The sequence below is a fragment of the Cenococcum geophilum genome, assembly GCF_001692895.1.
Source record: "Cenococcum geophilum 1.58 unplaced genomic scaffold K441scaffold_51, whole genome shotgun sequence".
Lineage (NCBI taxonomy): Eukaryota > Fungi > Ascomycota > Dothideomycetes > Gloniales > Gloniaceae > Cenococcum > Cenococcum geophilum.
The window spans coordinates 835,052-857,096 of record NW_027137609.1 but is presented as its reverse complement, the minus strand read 5'-3'; the positions used below and the strand labels follow the sequence as shown (position 1 = coordinate 857,096).

General features: G+C 51.6%; 8 protein-coding genes across 8 annotated transcripts; 3 read left to right on the top strand and 5 right to left on the bottom strand.

Moving 5' to 3' along the window:
• Positions 1-4,933: 4,933 nt before the first annotated feature.
• K441DRAFT_666904 (kinase-like protein) lies at positions 4,934-7,510 on the bottom strand. Its single transcript, XM_067649730.1, has 2 exons — positions 7,069-7,510; positions 4,934-7,021 (listed from the first exon to the last, which is right to left on the bottom strand). Exons 1-2 carry the CDS (start codon positions 7,433-7,435, stop codon positions 5,292-5,294), a joined length of 2,097 nt encoding a protein of 698 aa, XP_067499504.1. The 5' UTR covers positions 7,436-7,510; the 3' UTR covers positions 4,934-5,291.
• A 396-nt stretch (positions 7,511-7,906) lies between these two features.
• On the top strand, positions 7,907-9,842 carry K441DRAFT_265304 (uncharacterized protein). The gene is made up of 2 exons (XM_067640841.1): positions 7,907-8,257; positions 8,326-9,842. Exons 1-2 carry the CDS (start codon positions 7,973-7,975, stop codon positions 9,736-9,738), a joined length of 1,698 nt encoding a protein of 565 aa, XP_067499503.1. The 5' UTR covers positions 7,907-7,972; the 3' UTR covers positions 9,739-9,842.
• A 257-nt stretch (positions 9,843-10,099) lies between these two features.
• Positions 10,100-11,860, bottom strand: K441DRAFT_666902 (uncharacterized protein). The gene is made up of 5 exons (XM_067649729.1): positions 11,747-11,860; positions 11,614-11,691; positions 11,166-11,506; positions 10,795-11,018; positions 10,100-10,663 (listed from the first exon to the last, which is right to left on the bottom strand). The coding sequence occupies exons 1-5, from the start codon at positions 11,775-11,777 to the stop codon at positions 10,579-10,581; spliced, it is 759 nt and encodes a 252-aa protein (XP_067499502.1). The 5' UTR covers positions 11,778-11,860; the 3' UTR covers positions 10,100-10,578.
• Positions 11,861-12,433: 573 nt separating this feature from the next.
• Positions 12,434-14,156, bottom strand: K441DRAFT_680696 (glutamine synthetase/guanido kinase; the record flags this gene model as incomplete). The annotated part of the gene is made up of 5 exons (XM_067651392.1): positions 12,434-12,464; positions 12,512-13,201; positions 13,258-13,310; positions 13,362-13,618; positions 13,724-14,156. 5 exons carry the CDS (start codon positions 14,154-14,156, stop codon positions 12,434-12,436), a joined length of 1,464 nt encoding a protein of 487 aa, XP_067499501.1.
• Positions 14,157-15,155: 999 nt separating this feature from the next.
• K441DRAFT_666897 (short-chain dehydrogenase) lies at positions 15,156-16,911 on the top strand. The gene is made up of 3 exons (XM_067649728.1): positions 15,156-16,046; positions 16,156-16,339; positions 16,397-16,911. The coding sequence occupies exons 1-3, from the start codon at positions 15,562-15,564 to the stop codon at positions 16,451-16,453; spliced, it is 726 nt and encodes a 241-aa protein (XP_067499500.1). The 5' UTR covers positions 15,156-15,561; the 3' UTR covers positions 16,454-16,911.
• Positions 16,912-16,949: 38 nt separating this feature from the next.
• On the bottom strand, positions 16,950-19,039 carry K441DRAFT_581600 (aldehyde dehydrogenase-like protein; the record flags this gene model as incomplete). Its single annotated transcript, XM_067644421.1, has 4 exons — positions 16,950-18,119; positions 18,277-18,520; positions 18,621-18,799; positions 18,860-19,039. 4 exons carry the CDS (start codon positions 19,037-19,039, stop codon positions 16,950-16,952), a joined length of 1,773 nt encoding a protein of 590 aa, XP_067499499.1.
• Positions 19,040-19,307: 268 nt separating this feature from the next.
• Positions 19,308-19,914, top strand: K441DRAFT_666893 (uncharacterized protein). Its single transcript, XM_067649727.1, has 2 exons — positions 19,308-19,805; positions 19,863-19,914. The coding sequence occupies exon 1, from the start codon at positions 19,520-19,522 to the stop codon at positions 19,787-19,789; it is 270 nt and encodes an 89-aa protein (XP_067499498.1). The 5' UTR covers positions 19,308-19,519; the 3' UTR covers positions 19,790-19,805; positions 19,863-19,914.
• Positions 19,915-20,737: 823 nt separating this feature from the next.
• K441DRAFT_581566 (HET-domain-containing protein) lies at positions 20,738-22,045 on the bottom strand (the record flags this gene model as incomplete). Its single annotated transcript, XM_067644419.1, has 3 exons — positions 20,738-21,000; positions 21,166-21,262; positions 21,368-22,045. Coding segments are annotated over 3 exons (1,038 nt in total), but the record flags the coding sequence as incomplete, so codon positions are not given.

Below are 22,045 nucleotides of genomic sequence, written 5' to 3'. Positions count from 1 at the left end.
GGCAGTAAGGTATTAGTTTAGCTATAGGTAGAAGCAGCAAAAGTCTATTTGGGTAGTAGTACGGTACTAGCGGCGGTAGTAATAGTGGTTAAGTATAGAGCTTGTCTATTAGTTAGTTGGTTAATTATAGGCGTATAGGCACGATTATTCGGTCGGTAGATCGCAGGCGTATTAGCGCGATTAGTATCGTAATAGCAGGCATAGCGGCGCTATTGGTTTGTTAATGGTATATAGCAGTGCGGTGCCAGTATAGAGTCGGTTCCGTAGGCAGATCAGCATAGAATTATAGATACTGGCAGTTCTTTCTTTTATAGATTACCTATGTGACTATGCCGTTCCAACCGCTCCCCCTCCCCCCTTATATCACTCTCTCTTTATGGTACCCTCTACGAGAACTTCCTGTCTGGATTACGCTAGTAGCTACCTCTATAGCTGCCTTAGGAACTACAGGAGTCTTAGAATTCCCCTCCACGCTAGATCTTCTAAAGCTTATTAAATGTTTATGGAGAAGTAGAGGCTTATTACGGAGATTACTGCAGAGATTGCTACGGATATTACTGCGGATATTGCTGCGGATATTACTGTAGAGATTGCTATAGAGGTTCTTACGGAGGTTACTAGTGGGTTAGGATATTATTTACAGATCTAGCTTATTATACCGGTTGTCTAGGCGTGGTAGGGGTTAGGGGAGACGTCTTGGCGCTTAAGTGGGACGGAGCTTACGCGGACGGAGCTTGTGCGGACGGAGCTTATGCGGACGGAGCTTATAGAGACGGAGCTTGTGTAGACGGAGCTTGTGGAGATGAAGCTTATATAGACGGAGCTTATATAGACGGAGCTTGTATAGACGGAGCTTATGGCTGTCCGTTATTAAAATTCCCTTAAGAGTTAAACTTCTTTATAGCGCGTATTTGGTGCTTAATCTTAATCTCTTATAGAGTCCATTTGTGCTCTTCTTTTGTATTAATAATATGCTCCTAAATATTATCTCTAATAACGCCCCCGTCTATAGGGACGAATACTCTATACTCCCGTAAAAAGTTACGGAAGTTTTATATAATATTCTTGTTCGCGGGAGCTTATGTTTCCTTTATCTATTTAATAAAGTCCTCCCTTATACATTCCCATAGCGCGGTATCGTCGTATTTACTGTCTTTGTAGTGTGCTATATAGTATAATAAGAATCCGTTTAGGTCTTGTGGTTTAGCGTTTATAAGGTCAATGTCTCTATTCCATGTCTTTAGGTCGATATCTTTCTCGTACTTCTTTAGGTAGGTTAACGCTATAATAACTAAATCTGCGAAGGCATACGGAGGGTGTTAAGGTAGTTGTTGAAGCGGAACTGCTAATTTGTTTATATGTTCTTATAAGGTGCCATTAATTAATAGGTAGGTAATTAAGGTAGTTTAACGCGTTTCGGACGTTAACTTAGGACCGTAGGTTTAGTAATACTTCTGACCTAAAGTACTCGACCAAATCTTTGTAAACGTGGTTATTCTGTATAATAGACGCAACTTAGTATCTCCTAGTACTTAGTAACACTTCTGTTACTAGTTTTCCGCAAGTCTAAGGTAGCACAGTATCACCGGGATCCATTCCATATGAGCGCATATAGCACCCCTATACGAGACTATCTCTTCTATTCAAAAACCTAGCTGCTCTATAGTTGACTGTGTATTTAACCACTGATTAGTGTTAGTTACACAGGGTGACTCACCAATAACGACTACTCGAGTAGGGTTACAGTGATGTTGGTTAATAAAGCTTTTTAATTGGAATAAGGAAGGGCGAGGAGCTTAGGGCTCCTCGCCACGCTAGTGCCGCGGCGTCACGTGACAACCGCTTGCCTTATTCATACTAGAGGCATATACTCGTAGTATATAACAATCCTAAAGGCCTTACCTCCTTAAGGATTTATCTTTTTTTACTAATCTATTCTATTCTATAATTATATCCTTATAGCCCCCTATCTATAAAGTCCCCTTATATTTAAATCCTTCCTACTCTATTTAGAAGGGTAGTTGGCTTTAAAGACTAGATTATTTATTTATATCTTTTATTTATAATCTACTATCCTTTTTTTTTTAAATCTTATAATAACTAGATATATGCCCGTAGTATATAGTCTCCACAACCCCAAAGGCCTTATATCCTCAAGGATTCGTCTCCTCCACAATCTATCTATTCCTATAATCGTGCCTTATAGCCCCTGTCTACAAAGTCTCCTCACATAAAACCATTAATTAAAATAAGTATTTTTTTTATTATATATTTTTTCATTAAATTAAATATGCCCTTCTCGTGCCTACCGCCTAGAGACGACTGTGGCTATTGAGACCCCCGGTGGAAGCATCGGCAGCATTCGACCAGCCCAGCCCAGTCGGGGAAACTCCCCTGGCACACGCTCAAGCGCCCAGCTAGGTCTTTTGCTCGTCCTTACCCCCGACCTCTCCCTGCGCAGACTCGGAGCAGTGTTGAATTGGTCGTCCGCGAGCTCTTACTAAAGCGCCCACCTCTGACGTTTGACATATCCACATGCGACTCCGTAGCAGAGGGGTAAAGAAATCCCCTTCCATATATCGAACAACACATCCAACAACCCGCCGTGTCCGTTACTGACGTAACGAGTAAAGACCAACTAGTCGATATTTAACAGTGTATTAACGTTATCTTATGCCCGGTGACGGAACTCAAGCCTATACACAAAGCGACCCCAAACGCTCCTTCCGCTCGTGACAGCTGAACTCCTATCCACGCGCTCACACTGCGACGGAGGATACCAGCGTCGTGCATCCAATCTAGAAACCTGGATTGCCTTCAAATCAGCGGATTGCCCTCTGGAACGGCTTGCGAGTCCAAAGTCCTCGCCTTCAGCGGCCCGAGGCTTTTAGACCAACTTGTTGTGCGCGCGAGCGTGGTCTGGGGTCTAATCACCATCCGGAAGCATTGCATTGAGTGCTTGTTCAGCGGTCAAGGGCGAATGTATATTTTCGCGACTACGTCGTTGATGTTGCTTTTCTATGCTAGCCACCATAACCGACTCGACAGGCGTATCCGTCCTGCTCACACGACATCCGACTTCTTAGGCCAGGGAGCCAGAACAGCGAGATGAGTGCACAAGCGCGGGTCCTGGACAGAGAGGATAAAAGCTGGCAAAGCCCCGTAGAAGAGTAGCACGGCTAAGAACATCACTGTGGCAATGCGGGGAAGGAAGAGGATGAGCGGATGTAAGAGTTAGCAATTCGCAACGAGATTATCATCCGGTTCTACTCTCGGGTGGCCTGGTCCCGTCCGCCGATTCTAGCTGCTGCTGGGGACACGATGAGTATGAAAGTGTGAAATGTTTAGCGGCGTGATTATATAGATATTTGCATTGGCTCTACTTTCTTCGTGTTTGGGATGAAATACTATGTCTAGTAGGTATTAGTGTAGAGTGTCCCGATGAATAAATGGTTGTTTTGCCGGAGAGAAACGGGAGAGGAGGATGAAGGAAATGAGCAGGAGCAGGCCTCCGCCGGACTCCTCGAGGAACGCATGATCTGAGCTAAGCTGAGCCGGTAGCTGTGGGTCTGCTACTTGCCGCTGTGTGTCCTGACGTATCTCTTCGGTCTATCACGATGCTACGTAGCATAACCGTCGTATCGCAGAGCACGAGCACAGGAAGCGGTTATAGCATCCGGACGAACTTCTCATGAAGGTTGTTTCAGGCGACTAGGCACCCTGCAACGGTGGGGGTACGGGAGGTGGTGAAGGCAGCCCCGGGGTGAAGTAGTGTATTGTTAGAGTCGGACCGGTCAAAGCCTCGTTTATTCGACTGGAAAACAATCCACGGCAGTTCTGCATGGTGGCCGTTTAACCATCGGGCAGACGTACCGGCGGAGCGAGGGCGGGTAGGCGATTGGGTAGGCTGGATACATCTTATTTTGTAGTGCATGTACCGTACAGTAGTCCGTGGCACGGCGAAGGCCTTAGGCAGTGAAGGCTCTGAAACCCGGCCATTGATATAGGGTTTCCGCCTTGCATGAGCCGAGGCGAATTAATGGAGTTATGTCGCACGTCTCAGGGGCCTAGGATGGCGGGCGGGGAGGCGGGATGAGAGTGTGAGTGGGAGAGCGCGTGGGAGAGAATTTGGCAACTGCTAGTGGTGAGGTGAGGGTAGGGTGTGAGGATAGGGGTGAAAGGATAGGATGGTATCGGAGGCCCGGGTTAGGCTTGATAATTTGCGGAAAAGTGATCTGACTGTCATATCCCTAGGAGCCCGTGTTCCGCATGTCATCAGAGAGGTCGGGTTAAGGATTTTAAATTAGCTGGCGAAGCATATGTTCAAAGTCTCATGAAGGGTGAATGTATGAATGCCCCACCTGTAATCAACACCTTTCAATTGCGTTAGGTTTCAGTTTCATCTTTCTAGATTGGAAAGGTTTTAAGAGCTGCTCGGATTTCAAGAGAATAATTAATATCATATCTTATCATGGGAAATTGCGGAAATGTTAAATGGAAGATAGAAAGACATTAAACCTAGCTTTCCTGATGATCTCTATAGCAGTTCTCAACGTACTCCTCTCAACAGTAGAACCTAGTTATGCCAATTAATAGCATAGAGAAGCTTGAAGACTGCATTGAAGCTAAGGATGGCCGACCTTGTATCCGATCTGATCCTTTCGAAGAGATGTTTTGGTACACTCACGATCACGGAGTATGTGGGCTCATTGGGCCGTGGTTGCAAAAGAGGTAATGTATTGCTAAAGTCAGAAAGTCCGATATGTCAATTCACTGCGGTGAGGGAGTGAATGTCTTGGCACAATTTAAACTTTGCGAATTCGAACTTCATCACATGCCATCTCTCCATTGTTCCAGCCATCCTCCATCAGCTCAAGCATGGGCTTGAAAATCTTTCAGAAAGTCTCGCATAGCACATAAATATGAGTGTAAGTGTGAAAGATTCCCATATCAATCCTAAAATACACCTCCAAGGCAAGGCTCCCAAACACCTTTTCACCACTAGCTTCAAAACCTTGCCCAAAAATGCTGCCGTCCATGCCCAAAAGGATCTCGCACCAATGATCCCATAATCTAGGAGAAAAAAATACAAAGGAAATAAGCTAAGGTGCAAAGTGGGTTTATGAAATAGACACCGTTCGTTCCATGCAAGCAAAGCAAGCAAAGCAGCGCATGCGCCAACGTTCAGATCAGCAACATCTCACCCAGCTATTATCAAACACCGGACTCCGCGCGCCCCATTAAGCTTTTCAATCATGTAAGACACGCCGAGTTTAGAACACGACGTCCTTCTACTTTGTCAACCCTGGCCTTCCCCTCGTCTTCACTAAAAACGGACTCGGCATTTCATCCATCTCAGGATCCCATTCGGCAACTTTGACTGGAGACATGGGAGGTCTACTGAGTGCTTTCTTGCCCTCATCCTCGCTGACAGCATGAGGTGCAGCAACTGGGATACCTCTTGCCTGTTGGAGCTCAACTAGCGTGCGGCCCTGGAGCTGGTTATTTCGCATCGCTTGTATGCGCATCTGCTCGTTGCCCTTTTTGCTCTTCAATGCCCCCGAGCCCCCATTCTCCTTCGACTCCTTAGCCGAAGTGCCGTTTGCAAGTGCGGCTTTCCTGACCGGGCTTCCCAGCGTCTCAGTTGGCATTTTACTCTTCCTCCTGCTCGGGCTTGTTGCAACAATTGGCACTGCACTTTGTGGCTTTACTACTGGCCCTGCGTTACTCGGCACAAAGAGGTTTGGCGCGCTTGCGAAGCGGTGCTGGGATGGCTTCAACAGCGGCTTCTGCGCTGCGACGAGGACTTTGAAGGGATCTTCGTTCGTATTCCTGTGCCCGACAGCGCTCTTGGCTCGTGTCGGAGAGGGGAGTACAGGGAGTCCATCATCGTCGTCTTCGAAATCGCCATTCCACTCCTCCTCGGTAGGTGATGACGGTAATTCGGGTTCCCACCTTTCTCCGGCGGTAGCGGCAGCGAAGATGTTCTTCCGCGGTGCTGTCCGTCGAGGAGAAAGCGATAGTGACGCGATAGACATGGGACTGGTTTCTCCCATCTGGACATCCATTGGTGAAGCTACTGCAGCAGCATTGCTGCCAGCGAACATAGTCTTCGCTCGAGTGAAGGGAGTGCGGCTAGACCGCTTTGATGTCACTGGTTTGGTGGTTTCATCCGGCGAGTCAATTGACAGCGATGAAAGGTCTGTGCCACTAGGGGAGTCAGACGCTGTACCTAGCGTGCTTGTTGAGGAGCTCTGCGACTCCCCTGAGGGAGCTGAGATGGGCCGAAACATTGGTTGGATTGTCGGCGTAGAAGATCGTGGAGGCATCTCAGGTGAGTTGAGTGTGTTACCAGACAACTGCTTGGTGAGCTCTTCATTAACCCGCTTGCTTACTTCAGTTTCGAAAGTCTTGCGAAGCTTCTCAAGCTCTAATGCAACCTGACGGTCGATTTCTAGCCTGGCTTTGAGTTCCCATTCACGGCGGACTGTGTTATCGATCTCAACGCGCATTGCTTCTAGCTCGGCTTCCCGCTTAACCAGTTTATCCCGAGCCTCCTTCACCGCTCGCGACGCCAACTCTTTCTCTGCCTTCAAATGCTGGCCTAACTGGACCACCTCCTGCTCTTTCCGCATCAGCTTGACTATAGGTAGATTTAGCAGCTGTGCCGTATCTGGTCGTCGATCCGGAACGGTTTGCAGGCAGCTGTTGATAACCTTCTGCAGTTCTGCAGAGTAGCAAGATGGTATCGGAGCAACTCTTCCTGCCTTGATCTTCTGTATGAGATCCCAATGTGTCTTCGCATTGAATGGCGGCGCCCTGGCACACAGCTCGTAAACAATGCACCCTAACGACCAAATATCCGAGTAAAGAGTGTATTTCTCAGCCGCACAGATTTCTGGAGACATGTAAAATGGTGTTCCGACATATGTGGAAGCAAAGTCATGCGATTGCATTATTTTTGAGAGACCGAAGTCGCCGAGTTTGACAGAGTTATCTGCACCCAGGAAGACTTGAGGGCGTCAGTAAATTCAACATAGGAAATGGCATTTTACTTACTGTTTTCAGGCTTCAAGTCCCTGTGTAGGATCATCACCTGCGCCTGTTTGGACTTCAATGGCCGCGCATTGTTCCCAAGTCCCATTACATTGCGACCAGCTTCCGGCGGGTCTTCCCCGTAATGGCATCTGTACAACGCGCTGACGATTTGAGATAAGATGCTCCAGACAAACTCCTCTTCCGCGTATTGGTTCTTAGCGGTCAAGCTTTTGATGACCTTGCCGAGATCACCATTGCCGCAGTATTCCATATACAAGTGAAGGTCTTGCGAAGCTTTGAGATGTTCCCGTTCATAATATGCGACGATGTTTGGGTGCCGGAGCTCTTTCAGGATTGAAAGTTCAGCTTGGAGCTGTTCCCGCTCTTTGGGCGACATCTTGAGGTAGTTGATTTCTTTGCGACAGAGGACCTATGGATTGTTAGAGAGAATGGAGGCGAGTAGGATGAAGAGGCAGATGTACATATCCATCGGACTTTCTCTTAACTTTGCGAATAATTCCAAAGGAGCCATGGCCTTGAGGTTGTCAGCAAGCGCGAAGCATTGTGCTGGATAGGAAGCTCTCATACCAATCTTTTCCAGAACCTCGTACTTGTCGTCGTCTGTCATGTTGAGAAGGGAATATGATTGAAAGAAAAGTTGTATGTTGGGATTGGTTTACTGTTGCATCAAGAGGTACTTACAGAAGAGTCGGGATTATTGGTGGGTGACTTTGGGTACCTGGCCGGGTGTTTACCACACATATGTGTTGCTAAGCAACCGCACGAGCTACATTTTGACATCGCGACCAGCAAATACACGTGATTGATAAGATTTCACCGCCAACTTATCGCCGCTAAGTCCTACGCCACTCCAACATCATTAATTGCCCACTCTCCCTCCTCTCGTTTTTAATTCATCCTCTTATCCGCCAACATGGTGTTAAAGAAGCATGAGATTGAAGCCGCCCTTCACGCCGAAGCACAGGCCATCTCTGCTGGAAAACTGAAAGAAGATAATCCGCTCGACCTCAGCGAGAGCTTCAGAACATTCTGTGAAGCATGTCGAAGAGGAGATTTGAAGATCTGCCAAGAGAAGATTACAGAAGGTGTCAATATAAATGCGAGGGATAAGTTTGATTATACGCCTCTAATTCTGGTAAACACATTTTTTTTTATCTTTCCTGAGAGCGCTGCGAGGAAACCATGTTGGAATTACAAGGCATGACATCCCGAAATTACTGCTAGCCTAAATCTTTCAGAACTCATGCTAATGTCTACTCCCACAAGGCTAGCCTTTGCGGGCATTACGAAGTCGTTCAGTTACTCCTTGAATCCGGCGCGTTGTGCGAACGAGATACCTTCCAAGGCGAACGTTGCCTCTATAACGCCCTCAACGACCGCATACGCAACCTCCTCCTCTCATACGACTATGCCAAATCGACAGATCCTCTACAGCCTCTCGCGGCGCACATAACGTCATTATTAACGCTGGAACACCCCAAGACCGGAGACATCACGCTTATGACATCCACTGAGGCCTTCTACCTACACAAGTTCCTACTCTCCGTACGGTCTCCATACTTCGCAAAGAAGCTGGCTGCAGCGCCAGAGACGACATCATGGAAACTTTCGAACAATATACCTATTCAGTCCTTGGAAATCGCACTGCGACACCTGTACCTCTCAGAGGTCTCAGCAGATCTAGGTGATGGCGAGGAGGAACAAGCCATACTTACGGGCATCGACAAGATCAGCAGACAGCTAGAGATTGACCGTCTCTTTGAAAGCATATTAGAAGGCGGGGACAGGCGACTTACCCGCCAGCGACGCAACGAAGAAGTCAGCCGCGGCCGAGACCAACTCAACACCTGGTTCCAAGACAATATCCTCGCAAACAAAGTAACCATTGACACCGACAAAGCCAACACGGTACGCTGGGGCCGCAGCAACGGCATATTCGCCGACGTGCTCCTCCGCGCCGACGATGAGCCCACCGATGACGACGACGACGACGACGCACCCGCCGAACCTACCGTCCGCAGCACCCCCGGTCCCCTCAACGGTATCCCAATCGGGCCCCTCGCGAAATCACGCTCTCCCTCCCGCCACCGCTCCCCGTGCAAATCGGCCCTCTACCCTGCGCACCGCGCAATGCTACTGCGCTCCGAGTACTTCCTAACCATGTTCTCGTCCGCCTTCCGCGAAGCGCAGCCAACGCCGCACCTGCAGATCATCACGTTGGACTGCACGCCCGCAGTGCTGGAAGTCGTGCTCACGTTCCTGTACACGGAGCGCGCAGACTTCGGGCTCGACATCGCGATCGAGGTGCTCTTCGCCGCCGACGCGCTCTTCATCGAGAAGCTGAAGCAGCGCGCCGCCGTCATCATCAGCACGCTGGGCAACGGGTCCACCAGCGCGGTCGAGGCGGTCAATCCGCGCGGAGAGACGGATGCCGAGGACGTGCTGGATGTGTACGAGGTCGTGCGGGCTGGGTGGGACACGCGGGTGCATCGGCTGGAGGAGTTTGGCGCAAGATATATCGCGTACAGGCTCGAGCGGTATATTGACGAGGAGGAATTCGCGGAGCTGGTTAGGGAGAGCGCGGCGAGGATTGTTGGGAGGCAAGAGACGGATACCGTTGAGCTGATCGATGAGTTAGTTTCCCCTTCCATTTCCCTTCTTTCATCCCTAAAACCCTGAAACCGACACATCACCTTTTTTTGGTGGTGGTGGTGGAGGTCGTCACCGTCTCTCTTGAACTTTAACAGCCCTAATATGTCGAACTTCGAACCCTGCTAACAGATCAAAACCAGCATCCGCTACTACCTCTCCGAGCGCTTCCGCCTGCGCTTCGAAGACTCCGGCATCGACGAAATGATGGACGAAGACGCTGACGGCGGCACCGGCCAGCCTATGCACGTCTCGGACCGCTCCTTTGCTGCCCTGTCCCTCCAAGAAGACGAAGGCGTCGACGTCTCGTCCGGCTCGCCTTTGGGCGGCGAGCCGGACGCCTATGCGCCGGACATGCTGGGCGGCGCGGTGCGCACGCTGGACGGCGAGCTTGCGGGCGACGAGTTTGCGCAGGATGCGATTAATTATCAGATTTTGCTTGGGAAGGTTGATAGGTTGCTTGAGCGGTTGAAGTTGGATGCTTAGAAGGGGGGTTCATGGTTGATGTTTTGGGTGGATGGATAAAGCATTCGCGGCGTGTAGAAATGGGGTGGTTTCATGACCAAGACTAATATATTTTGATGTATTTACTTTTAGGGATAGGATTAGACATTCTCATCAATGATGGGAAATCTCAGTCTTAGGCCGCGCACCCTTAAGATATGTACTCGCATCCACCTCGGCCTCCATCCAGCGCAATTGGTTCACGCCTCAGAGAAACTAGATCTTAGACTTCGAGTTTTCTATGTGCCTGATAAAAAGTCCCACTCAGCTCCCTTTTCTGCATTTATGTTCATCCCGACGCTGCTTCGTCTCATCTTGCTATTGCGGCTCTCTCCCCTTCTGTATACTGGAGGCTAATGGGCGCACTTACAAGTGCTCGTGGAAGAAGTTGAGCAGAGTCTGGTAGCCGCGCTCGTACTCGGCCCTGACTTTCGGGTCCTCAAGGTTCGATCTGCACAAACCACCACATCAGCACTGTCCTTGCCCTACCACCTCTTCCCTTCATCCCATCCAGCTCGGCAAAATGCAGACAGTAGACGTGGATGAAAGGGAGGGGTTTGGTTCGAGGAATATTCGACTCACCTTGCAGCCATCCAGCCGTGGATCTGATCCGGGAAGTGCTCGACGATATTCGGGACCTTGAGCCCCTTCTGCCACTTCTCGATCTCGGCCATATCCTCGTCCTTGCTGGGTAGCATGGCATACGGGATCGTAACGCCCGGCGCGTCAGCAGCCGCGACCATGGCCGGGTGACAGGCGGCAGCGGCTTTGAAGACAGTGCCCTCCTGGGAGGACAGGTTCACGATCTAGAGACCCGACAGCGGCGAGTTAGCAAAATACGCTCGATCGATCCCTTCAGCCCTTCCACCCGCTTGGTGGCTTCAGACAACAGGTAACGGGTAGCCAGAAGCCGGCCAGGAGTCCTGGATCCGAGACACGAGACAAGCGCTCACCTTCCCGCCCCAGCAGAAGCCCACAACGCCCCACTTCTCGAGCTTGCTCTCCTTGGCCGAAATCTCCTGCACGACCTTCGGGACGCGCGGCAGCGTCTTCGGCGGCGCGGCCTTGGTCTGGAAGAACTCGCCCAGGTTCTTGCGCTTCTCGTCGTTGTCCGGCGGGTACCAGCTGATGTCGGCCGGCTGGCCTTCGAAGAAGTCTGGCATGAAGACGCGGTGCGGGTGCTCCTTGTCGCTGTGGGCGAGGATGTCGGCGCCTTGGATGGTCTGCGGGAAGAAGCCGAAGACGTCGTAGATTATGAGGATTGCGCGCGTGGCGGTGGGGGGGCCGGTGGCATCTGTAGAGTTGGAGGTTATCATCTTGCCTTACTCGATGGAATGAATATGAAGAGGCAGTGGAATGGGTGTTTGGGTGGGGATGGTGAGGTGAATTTGGGAGACGTACAGGTCTTCATGCCATCGACGGTGATGTATTCGCCCTTGGGCTCGTAGCCCTTGGACACGACGACTGGGAGGTTGCAGCCTGTATTCGATTGATCAGTTTCGCGCTCTCTCAGCTCTCTCATGCAATTACTAACAGGCTTTTGACTGGGTAGATTCGGTCGACATGGTTGCGAGCTTTCGAGCTTGAGTTATTCGAGTAATTGGAGCAATTGGCGGATTTCGGGGAAGAACTGAGGTTCGATATGGAGTGCGGAGGAGTGGCGAGATGTGGAGGCTTCTGAAACAGCAGCGCATGCCGAAAGGGACTGAGGGGTTGGTTCACGCGCATTGAATTTGTGGTGGTTCGGCGGGGTATTTCCACGTGACGTCATTACTATGGAGGGGCAATCGGAAGTTTTGTTCCGAAGGAAAAGCATGGGGAACTGGAAAATAAAAACACTACAAGGTGCGAAGCATTGTAGCTAGATGGCTAGTGTTATATAGCTTTGTTTCAGGGCTTTGGTAGGGCCTTTAATACCCCACATAAATATTTTCTGCCTCTTTACTACCAATTGAATAGCCCCGCCCAAGTCTATATATTGGAGATATGGGAAACCTTGGAGCATTGAGCATATGTATTAATTGAGCAGCGATAACCAATTGAAGCTTTAATTTACCTGGAGATATCATCTGGAGTGACCTAGTAACACTTTAAAGGGTTAATTTGATGCTGTTATAGGTATTCTAGTCATAATTGTCCTTTCTAACTTCTATACATGTGGTTCTACACTCATCTCAGGTGAAATGCTCACGATGCCTTGAGACCTCGGAAAATCGTTTGCCTAAACCGTTTCGATATAGCGTCTCACTTCCCTACTAGCTGTTAGTCAGAGTCAAGTTTATGAATATATTCAACGTACCAATCCGTAACGGCCTCATCCCATAACCTGATCTCGTGCTGCCTTGTCCCACCGAAGTGATCCACGAACTCATCTCCAAACACCTCTCGAGCAACACTCTCCTTCCTCATAAACCTCTCGGTTGCTTCCTTCAACGACTTCGCGAGTCTCTCACCTTTATCGGCAGCTCCTCCCACATCTTCTCCTTTGCCTAGAGGGGGTATACTGATGTCCATCTTCCGCTCAATACCTCTCCAACCCAATGCTAGGATAGCAGCAAGCACAAAATGAGGATTTGCGTCCGCTCCAGGCACTCTGACTTCAAATCTCGTGGCTTTCGGACTTGAAGTTGGCGGACTAATCAATCGAATCGAAGCAGCACGATGCTCCAAACCCCACGAGACCGTCACGGGCGCCCAGAAATTCTCCACCAGCCGCTTATACGAGTTGATATTTGGCGCAACAATCGGCATGATGTCAGCTAATCCATCCACGAGACCAGCAAGGAAATGCCGGCCCATATCGGAAAGATGGCGGAGATCCTGCCATTCATGCTCTTTGTCCTCTTCCTCCCGGTAGAAGAGGTTTTTGCCGGACTTATCAACGAGCGAGACGTGCATGTGGCCTGAATTCCCTGGAAGCCCCTGCCGCGGCTTCGCCATGAAGCAGGGTGTGATGCCGAATTTGCTACCTAAAGATTTGACAACTAGCCTGCGCCAACAGTCAACCTGTATGTTACAGTTTCAAGTAAAACAGGATGGACTGACTTGAACAGTGCTGCTTTGTCTGCCATTTGTGTTATCTCGCCGAATTCGAGTGCCTGAAAATACTGTCAGCATTTAGATCTCGGGACTTGCGATCTCCCGCTCACAGCCTCGAACACACCCGGCCCACTCTCCGTATGCCAACCTTCTATACCACACCTAAACTGCGCGCAAGTGTCGAATATGCTATAATAGTACTCCTGATTATGCACCGGCCGTGTCAGGCTATATCCAAACATGCCTTCAGTGAGGAACGGAAGCGAATTGACGGGATTGTCTCGCAAAAACGAGGCGGTGGAGGAGGAATTCCGTTCGGGGCCGTCATGGCTCTGCGGCGCTCTGAACTGGTAAAACTCGTATTCCGCTAAGAAGATGAAATGGCACAATTAGCTGCTGGCATCGCAATTGCACCACCCATCACCCACGGCCGTCATCCGCGAGAAACCATCGTCCCTATATAGCAGCTCACCTCCAGCCATAGCAGCCAAGCCATTCCCGGCCAGCTTGTCGACGGCGCGCTTCAGCAGCGAGCGCGGGCACGCGCTCAGCGAGGCGTGGGTGTCCGGGTCGAGGAAGCTGACAAGGAAGAAGGGCATGTTGTTCTCCCAGGGGATCCTGCGAAAGGAGGAGAGGTCGGGCACGGCGATGACATCGCGGTAGCCGTTCTCCTTGTTGCTGATCTTGAGCTCGCGGAAGTAGGTCTGGTCGTGCATGTCCCAGCCGAAGACGACGGAGCAGAAGCCGAAGCCCTCGCGCGCGATGGACAGGAACTTCTTCTTCGCCATCAGCTTGCCTCGCAGGATGCCATCGACGTCGACGCCCGCCACCTTGACCGCCCTGTCGTCTTTAAGGAGCTCGGGGAGGGTCTCGACGGTGACCTCGGGGAGGTTCTGGTCGGCCATGGCGGGGCTAGTGGGGGAGGAGAGAAGGAGAAGTTGGAATCGAATTGGGGTTGGGACAGTAACTGAGTAATTTTAAACAAAGCTCGGGTGGAACAGGCTTTCGGGACAAGGGCAAAGCCACTGATATGGGTGGTTCCTGCAAGTTGAGTGAGCTTTGGCGAATGAGGGTAGAGCAGGCCCGCCGAGACTGCGCGTGGGCATGGGGAAGCCTGCGCCGCATCATCTCGCATCTCGGCGAATACTGTGCTTTGTGCTACATAAATCGCGCTCTCGTTGACTCTGCCAACTAAACCTCTATCCGGGCTATTTTGCTATAGAAACATTCACTCGAAGCCGCTCGAAGAGTGAGAGGATCTCTCTTCCCCTCTGCAACACTATCGCACCCCTCCACAGACGTCATAGGATGCGGCGTCGAATCGAAATCGGACTCGAGGGTCCGATAGACAGGGCGCGTGATGTTACAGTGTACAAAAGCCCCAGCATTCATGCAATGGCATCCAGAGTCATGGCCGGACTAGTAAGCAGCACAACAGTAGGGACTGGCCAGGTGGCAACGGTGGGCCAGTTGTCTGCCACCAGCTTGGCCTCTTATCTAACAGCAATCTCGACTGGCCGATAATCGGGCTCCTGTCACCGAATCATTCCGTATAGTCTTCTCTCTCCCTTTCTCTTTCTCTTTCAACTCAACAACTCGCTCTCTGTAAACCTCCTCTTTATGCCTCTGTAGTAGTCTGAAGTAGTCTTGCTGCTATTGTCGTCTGTAAGTTTTCTTTGTTCGTTGCAATCGCATTTCCTCTTGCGGTTATGCAAGGACCGCCGGACCCTCACTCATCTGACGGCTATTACCTGCGTTGACGTAGTCATGATTTCAACAACTGCAAATCTTTCTGGCCCTTTCTTCCTCAGAATTGCATCTGACTCGAGGCAGCATCCAACGGAGAGAGCCATCCGTATAAACTTATACTGAATTACTGCTGCTATCATTCAACATGGGCAGCAATGTTTTCTCACGTGGTCGACTTGGTGGCAAGAATGCCATTGTTACCGGAGCAGCAGGGTAGGCTGAACATTTACATTTCATCCTATCACTACTCCTAGATCTTGAGAATCATCCTCTGTATGAAATTTGCCCGTCTATGACATGCTACGTTATCATCCACACTCTCTTTACATGATGTTCCGAGTTGACTCACAGTTGCACCAACTCCAACATGACAATGGCTCTTTTCTTATACGTTCAACTTTATATTTATATTTACCGAGTTCCCTAGAGTCAATTGGTCTGCTTCTTACTTTCATATCATCTCCCATCATCATTTGCCTTTAAAACTTCTCAATAACCCACCATAGCGGCATCGGCCTAGAGACCTGCATCCTCTTCGCTCGTGAAGGCGCCCGTGTCCTTATGGCCGACATATCCGGGCCTGCACTCCAGCATGCTATTACCAAAGTCAAAGAACTGGTTCCTCATGCCGAAAAGGTAGATACCATCATCTGCGACGTTTCGGAAGAAACCGACGTCGCCGCAATGGTCTCCCACGTCGACTCCTGGGGCGGCGTCGATGTCATTTTCAACAACGCCGGAATCATGCATGCTGACGACGCAGATGCTGTTGATACCCCAGACAGGATCTGGGACTTGACGCATAATATCAACGTCAAGGGTGTTTGGTACGGCAGCAAGCATGCTGTGCTGAGCATGAGAAAGTTCGAGAAGAAGAAAGGCAGTATCATCAACACTGCGAGCGTAGTAGCTCTTGTGGGAAGCGCAACTCCTCAGCTCGCATACACAGCAAGCAAGGGCGCGGTACTAGCCATGACCCGAGAACTCGCCATTGTGCATGCACGAGAGGGATTCAGGTTCAACGCACTGTGCCCGGCGCCACTAAAGTACGTTCCATCTCTACCGCAGCTACCCACAACCCACACCCTTTAATCCCCGAGCCGCACCATTTCTCCCATAATTTCCAAGCGCGGACTCTATACTAAATTTTCCCAGCACGCCCCTTCTTCAAGATTGGCTCGGAGATGACGTGGCCAAGCGCCACCGTCGTGAGATCCACTTCCCCACCGGCCGCTTCGGCGAAGCCATTGAGCAAGCCCAGGCCGTGCTCTTCCTCGCCAGCGACGAGAGCAGCTTCGTCAACGGCACTGACTTTGTCGTCGACGGCGGCATGACAAAGGTATCCTCGTCCTTTCGTCTCTGCCTATTTTCTGCAGTGCTAACTCGCGCCCACCAGGCCTACGTGACCCCTGAAGGCCCGCCCACGCAGCCACCGGCAAACTTGGCCCGTTGAGCAGTACAGTCTTTGTAATTCTTCGTCCCTGCTCGAGCTACCATCCGCTTCACGGCACATAACGACTTTCAAACCCTCTGGCGTTCACTCACCGTTCTTCCGGTTTGGCGTTTGCTTGCTCGGTGTTGCGCGAATCTCTCTGCAGCGTCGTTGTGGTAGCAAAGCGTGTCGTTTGAGATTAGACCTAAGTAGCTCTCTAGAATCCGCGAGATAATAGATTACTGGAGTTGTTAGCCGTATATTATTATTAGCATTATCATCCACTCCAGCTCTTCCTTCCCAGACTCCAGCCCTCAGAATCCAGCATCCAGACGCCTGCAGCCTCCATACTCGCCATCGCCCTCCCACCTCTCGTCCCCGCTCCGTCCGCCAACCCCACATCAACCCCACCCACTATGCCGGCTGGCTCCAGCACCCGCGCCCCGCCCCCGCGCCCCCAGCTCTCTCAACTCCTCCCACCCTCTTCATTCCCCTTTCCTCACGCGAACACACAACCTTACAACCCCACCACCCTCCTCAACCCCCCAACCCTTCCCCTCAAATCCCCATACCCCAACTCCACCACTCCCCTCGCAACCTCCCACGCCCTGCGCTCCTCGCCCAACGGCAAATCCAACGGCTTCGGAATCGCCGTCTTGATCGCCCACGGCCAACGATCCCTACAAACCGCCTTCGTATTACAAACCGCCCTCAGCCCCTCCTCCCCCGCAAAGCGCCCATACCCACTCCCCTTCAACCCGCCAAACGGCAACTGCACCGCATAGTAGACGGCGAAATCATTGACGGCGACCATTCCCGCCCGGACGTCGCGCACGACGGTCTCGAGAGCCACGGGGTCGGACCCGAAGACGGACGCGCCGAGCGCATAGGGGGTCCCGTTAGCGATGTCGATGGCGGCGGGGAGCGACGCGGCGCGCAGGACGAGCATGACGGGCGCGAACAGCTCCGCGCGCGCGATGCGCATCTCCGGCGTCACGTCCGCCAGCAGCGTCGGCGCGAAGTAGTGCCCGCGCGGCCAGCGCGGGTGCGCGAGCCGCGTCCCGCCCGCCAGCAGCCGCGCGCCTTGCGACACTGCTTCCGCGATCAGCTCTTCTAGCCTGTCGAAGCCGGCTGCCGACACGCACGCGCCGACGTCGATGCTGTGGTCTGGGGGGCTGTCGAGCGCGGAGCCGGGCCGCAGGGCGCGGACGCGGGGGGTGAGCTGCGCGAGCAGCTGGGGGTAGATGCGCGGGAGGGCGATGATGCGCTCGATGCCGATGCAGTTTTGGCCTGCGGCTTGGAAGGTGCCGCGGAGGAGGATGCTGACGACGCGCGGGAGGTCGCTGGCGGGCAGGTCGTCGAGCACCAGCGCGGCGTCTTTGCCGCCTAGCTCCAGGCACAGCGGGGTCAGGGCTTTGGCGGCAGACGCCGCGACGGCGTGGGCGACGGGGCGCGAGCCGATGAAGGTGAGGTGCGCGATTCCGGGGTGCGAGGTTAAGTGGTTGGCGGTGGTGGGCCAGCAGGTTAGGGGCTGGATTAGGGAGGAAGGGTGCCCGCAGGCGCGGAGGGCGGATTGCGCGATCGAGGTGAAGTAGCGTTGGGACCAGGCGGTGCTCTCGGAGCCTTTGAGGACGATGGCGTTACCGGCGAAGAGGGAGGATATTATCGGGCCCAGGAGGTTGTGGAACTAGGGGGGTTAGCATGTGTTTGGTTTTGGGAAGGAGTGGTGGGGTTGAAGATGGTTGTATGGATGTAGTGGGGGGAGGGTAGGAGGGCTTACAGGATAGCTAGAGCGGCGTTAGCATTGTCTGCGAATAGATAGCAATAGAGAAACTAGGCAGAACATACTTCCAGCTCACGCAAGCCGCCACCACTCCTAGCGGCTCCCATCTAACCTCATTGACCTTATACATCATGAGGAAGTTTGTCGGCCGCCGCTCCGGCTTCAACGCCTGCTCTCCATGATCAATCGTCCACTTCAGCTTCTCCGCCGTAACTAGGATCTCGCCGAAACTGGCATCGATGCGCGTTTTGCCCGAGTCCAGACACGCGGCCCGCGCGATCATCTCTTGGTTCTCCAGCACGAACCTAGAATACCGCAACGTTCACAATTACTTTCCTCGCCCGTATAGCTGACTGAGACTTGGTTGGGGGGAATGGCGGGGAGGGGGCCCACGAGGAGACCCACTTGAGCATTGTCCTGAGCACCTTCCGCCGCTGCGCGAGCGTCGTCTTGGCCCACTCGACCTGCGCCTCCTTCGCGCGCATCACAGCTTCGTCGATATCGGCTTCCGTGGCTGGCGTGATCTGGCCCAGCGACGCTCCCGTGGCCGGGCAGTAGCATTGGATGTCCGAGGAGCCGGGAACCTTTCCGTTTCACACTTGCGGTTAGCCAGGAGCGCGATCTGAGAGGGAGGAGAAGCATACCTTCAAGGACGGCGAGTCGAGGATCTCTCCTTTCCAGTCGGGATGGCATTCTGGCGGCGGAGGGACGGTGTAAGGGACCGGGGCTTCGGGGTCGGGGCGGAGGAAGAGGAGGAACAAGAGGAGGGGGATGAGGGCGGCTAGGGCGATGGCATAGCTTGAGTAGTCTAAGATGCGGTCCATGGCGGGCAATTGCTGGGGAAAAAGATATCTGGGACCCTTAATCCTGAAGGCGGTCAGGTGTGCCTGGAATTTGCAGTGTTTGCAGTAGGCTATTCCGAAATGGGATAAAGTTTCCTGGTCAAAGGCTCCTGAAGCAGGGGTTTTGAGGACTGTAATTGATGGGCGTATATGCTTAAGATTGAGCCAACATCACGTCAATGGAATTTTGAACTATATCGAGCGACCCAACTCCAAAGATTAAGCTTATATTGTAATTTATATAGGACTTAGCGAATATTACTAGCTTTATATTTCTGAGTACGGGTATTCGGATTCGGCTAACTTGAGGACCCACTAGCGTCTGAATTAAAGAAGATGGATGAAGGACTTAGAGACGTGATAAGGGAACTAGAGATGAGACAACCTAACAATGCCGTTTCTAATGTTGGCTTCGAGGTTCAGGAAAGGGCGTTTTGCAGGCAAATGGAATAGACTGAGACCATGAGGCTAGATGGCATAAGTATGCTATCGCCTGAAGCGCAGTTATTTCTTCTTTTAACACTTACGTCTGACGTTGTTCAGCGCAGCGATGAGACAGTCCATCGTGGGAATGAGCGTAGTGGCAGTCCTACACCACTTAAGTATCCCACCCGGAACGCATTGCGTTCCGGGCGTATCTGTGTGCCTAGTTACTTGGCTCGTGTTAATCCAGCCCATGCGCTACGAAACCATTTCTACCCTCGAATCTGTTTGGTCATGTTGAAGCCATAGCTCTATAAAGTCAGTGCTTACCTCCCTGTTAGCTTAGGAGATAGATCAACCCGGTTAATGGAAGAGCACCTACAAGTGGTCAAACAAGAAAACAAGAAAACAAGAAAAGAGAAAATCGATATCAGAATACCTCGCATCGTGGCTGTCATAAAGTATTCAAAACAAGTACATGCGAGCAGTTCAAGGACGTCAGCCCCGATCGAGTGGAAGGTACTTGTCAGTAGGTGCTGTCTCACCCTTAGTATCGTCAATGGCGCACAAGCGCCCAGGACGATCTACTCTGGATTTCAGCAGACCCTGGGTGTGGGAAGTCGGCCCTTGCCAAGTCGCTAGTGGACAATGAACTGCGAAATACTGAAGATTTCCGCAGAGTTAGGTAATAGTAAACTCGCGGAGAGATAACTTGTCCACCCAATGGTGACTATGGCTTCTAATCCCAACCGTGGCTATTCCAAGTCTTTGGTATGTACCTGGTCGCTTCACTGATTTGCCAAGGACGAGTATTGCGTAATTAACAGAATATTTGTATTGGTCAGGTGCTGGATCCAGATTTGCGACCACGAGGCCATCAACGTGGATCTGAGGTGTGCAACCCCTGTAGCGTTCATCAAAGATGGCCTTGCCGAAACGATTTAGGGAGTAAGTAAAGCCCTTTTTCTTACGTATCCTCACCACACCAAGATGGGTATCAACCCAGAAATCCGTATAGTCAACCCCAGCTCCGCAATCGAGCCAATATCTGTCTTCTGTCGAAGTTCCGATGCGGATGATCATGTCGCTAGCCAGCCCTGATACTTTGATAAAACCGTCTTTTACCGCTCCGAAAGGATTTATCCCATCGACAACAACGTGCGCTTCTAATATTCTGCACTTTATGTCACCGTACACAGGAGGATACTGCGCCGACTGCATCGCAGGTGGAATCTTATAGCAGACTTCCTGGTCAACCGATACCCAGGAAAATGAGGGGCCCAGGTACTCATCGGGCTCCCATACATTTTCAGGATCACTGCCGCGTGACACAGCCCAGAGTAAACCAAGGGGATCGCTCCGCCATATACCAGCCAGATATTCATCTCCATGATTTTGAGACTCAAGGTATTGGCATACCTTTGCAGCAAGGCCGGACAATGCGGGAAGCCTGTCGGCGCTATGTGTCAAGGCTTTGGAGGTGTACAACGGAACGATACCGTGTCTCCATTCCACGTATACTAAGTGGACGCTGTTGAGCGTGGATAACGGCTTGCCGAAATATCTTAGCAATCCACTGCATGGTCCAAGGAATTCTCGAATGCTTGGACTGGCGTCATAAGATTGAAGGCGAGCCGAGGAACTCTGGTCTTCCTCATCACGCGTCATGCTCCTGCCGCACTCACAATCAGTGAGTGACTGGCACTGCCAGAGCATTTCGCTATGGTGGAAGAAGAGGACTCTCCGGGCAAGAATGGTTTCCTGCATGCACCACGCCCGAGACTCGATATAATCACGTTCCATAGCCACCGTGGCGGTAAGCTGGGAATCTGCACAGTGAGGCATAATACGCTGCACAGCCAAGTCGTGAGTCCCACTATCAGGTACGGACTCGAACGGAATGCCTGTGTAGACAGATGGTCTCTCTTTGAGGAAACCAGCATTGCCGCTATCAGCGGAAGCTGCTGCGATCACGACAAAAGCCCCAGAGTAATACGACTCCATCTTGGCGGACTGCCTCTGCCAGTCTAGTATGTCATCCTGGACAACGCATATAGAGTCTATCCAGAGATATTTGATCCCGAGATTCTTGGCGCAAACTACTGCATCGGCAAAGGTTTGCGGCAAGTTGGTATAATCAATGTTTTCGCACATTGTGGCCAAGTTCTCGGACGTGGTCGTTATACATGGAGAGGAACCCCAGCGATGGCTTAGGGCAATATATCGGTCAGGCTCTCCCTTGGTAATGAGAAGTCTTAAAGATATCATACCAAACGTCGTGTCGAGTGCTATGACCCTGTCAGGTAGTCTGCTTCTTGCTGGCTTCAAACAATCACTATGCTCATGCTCCTGCTCGCAGAGACTAATCCAGGATCTGATCTTTGCGAAACATATATCGCTGCCCAGTGAATGACTTATAGCATCAGCAAGTTTTAGAGTAGGCCAGCGCTGGCTATATCCTGGGCGACCGCGGATGGAGTAACGTCCTTTGTTGCGTCCCTCGCTGCCGGCTACAAATGCACAATCAAAGATACTGATTTCGTTGGCCGAAATAATTAGACCCAT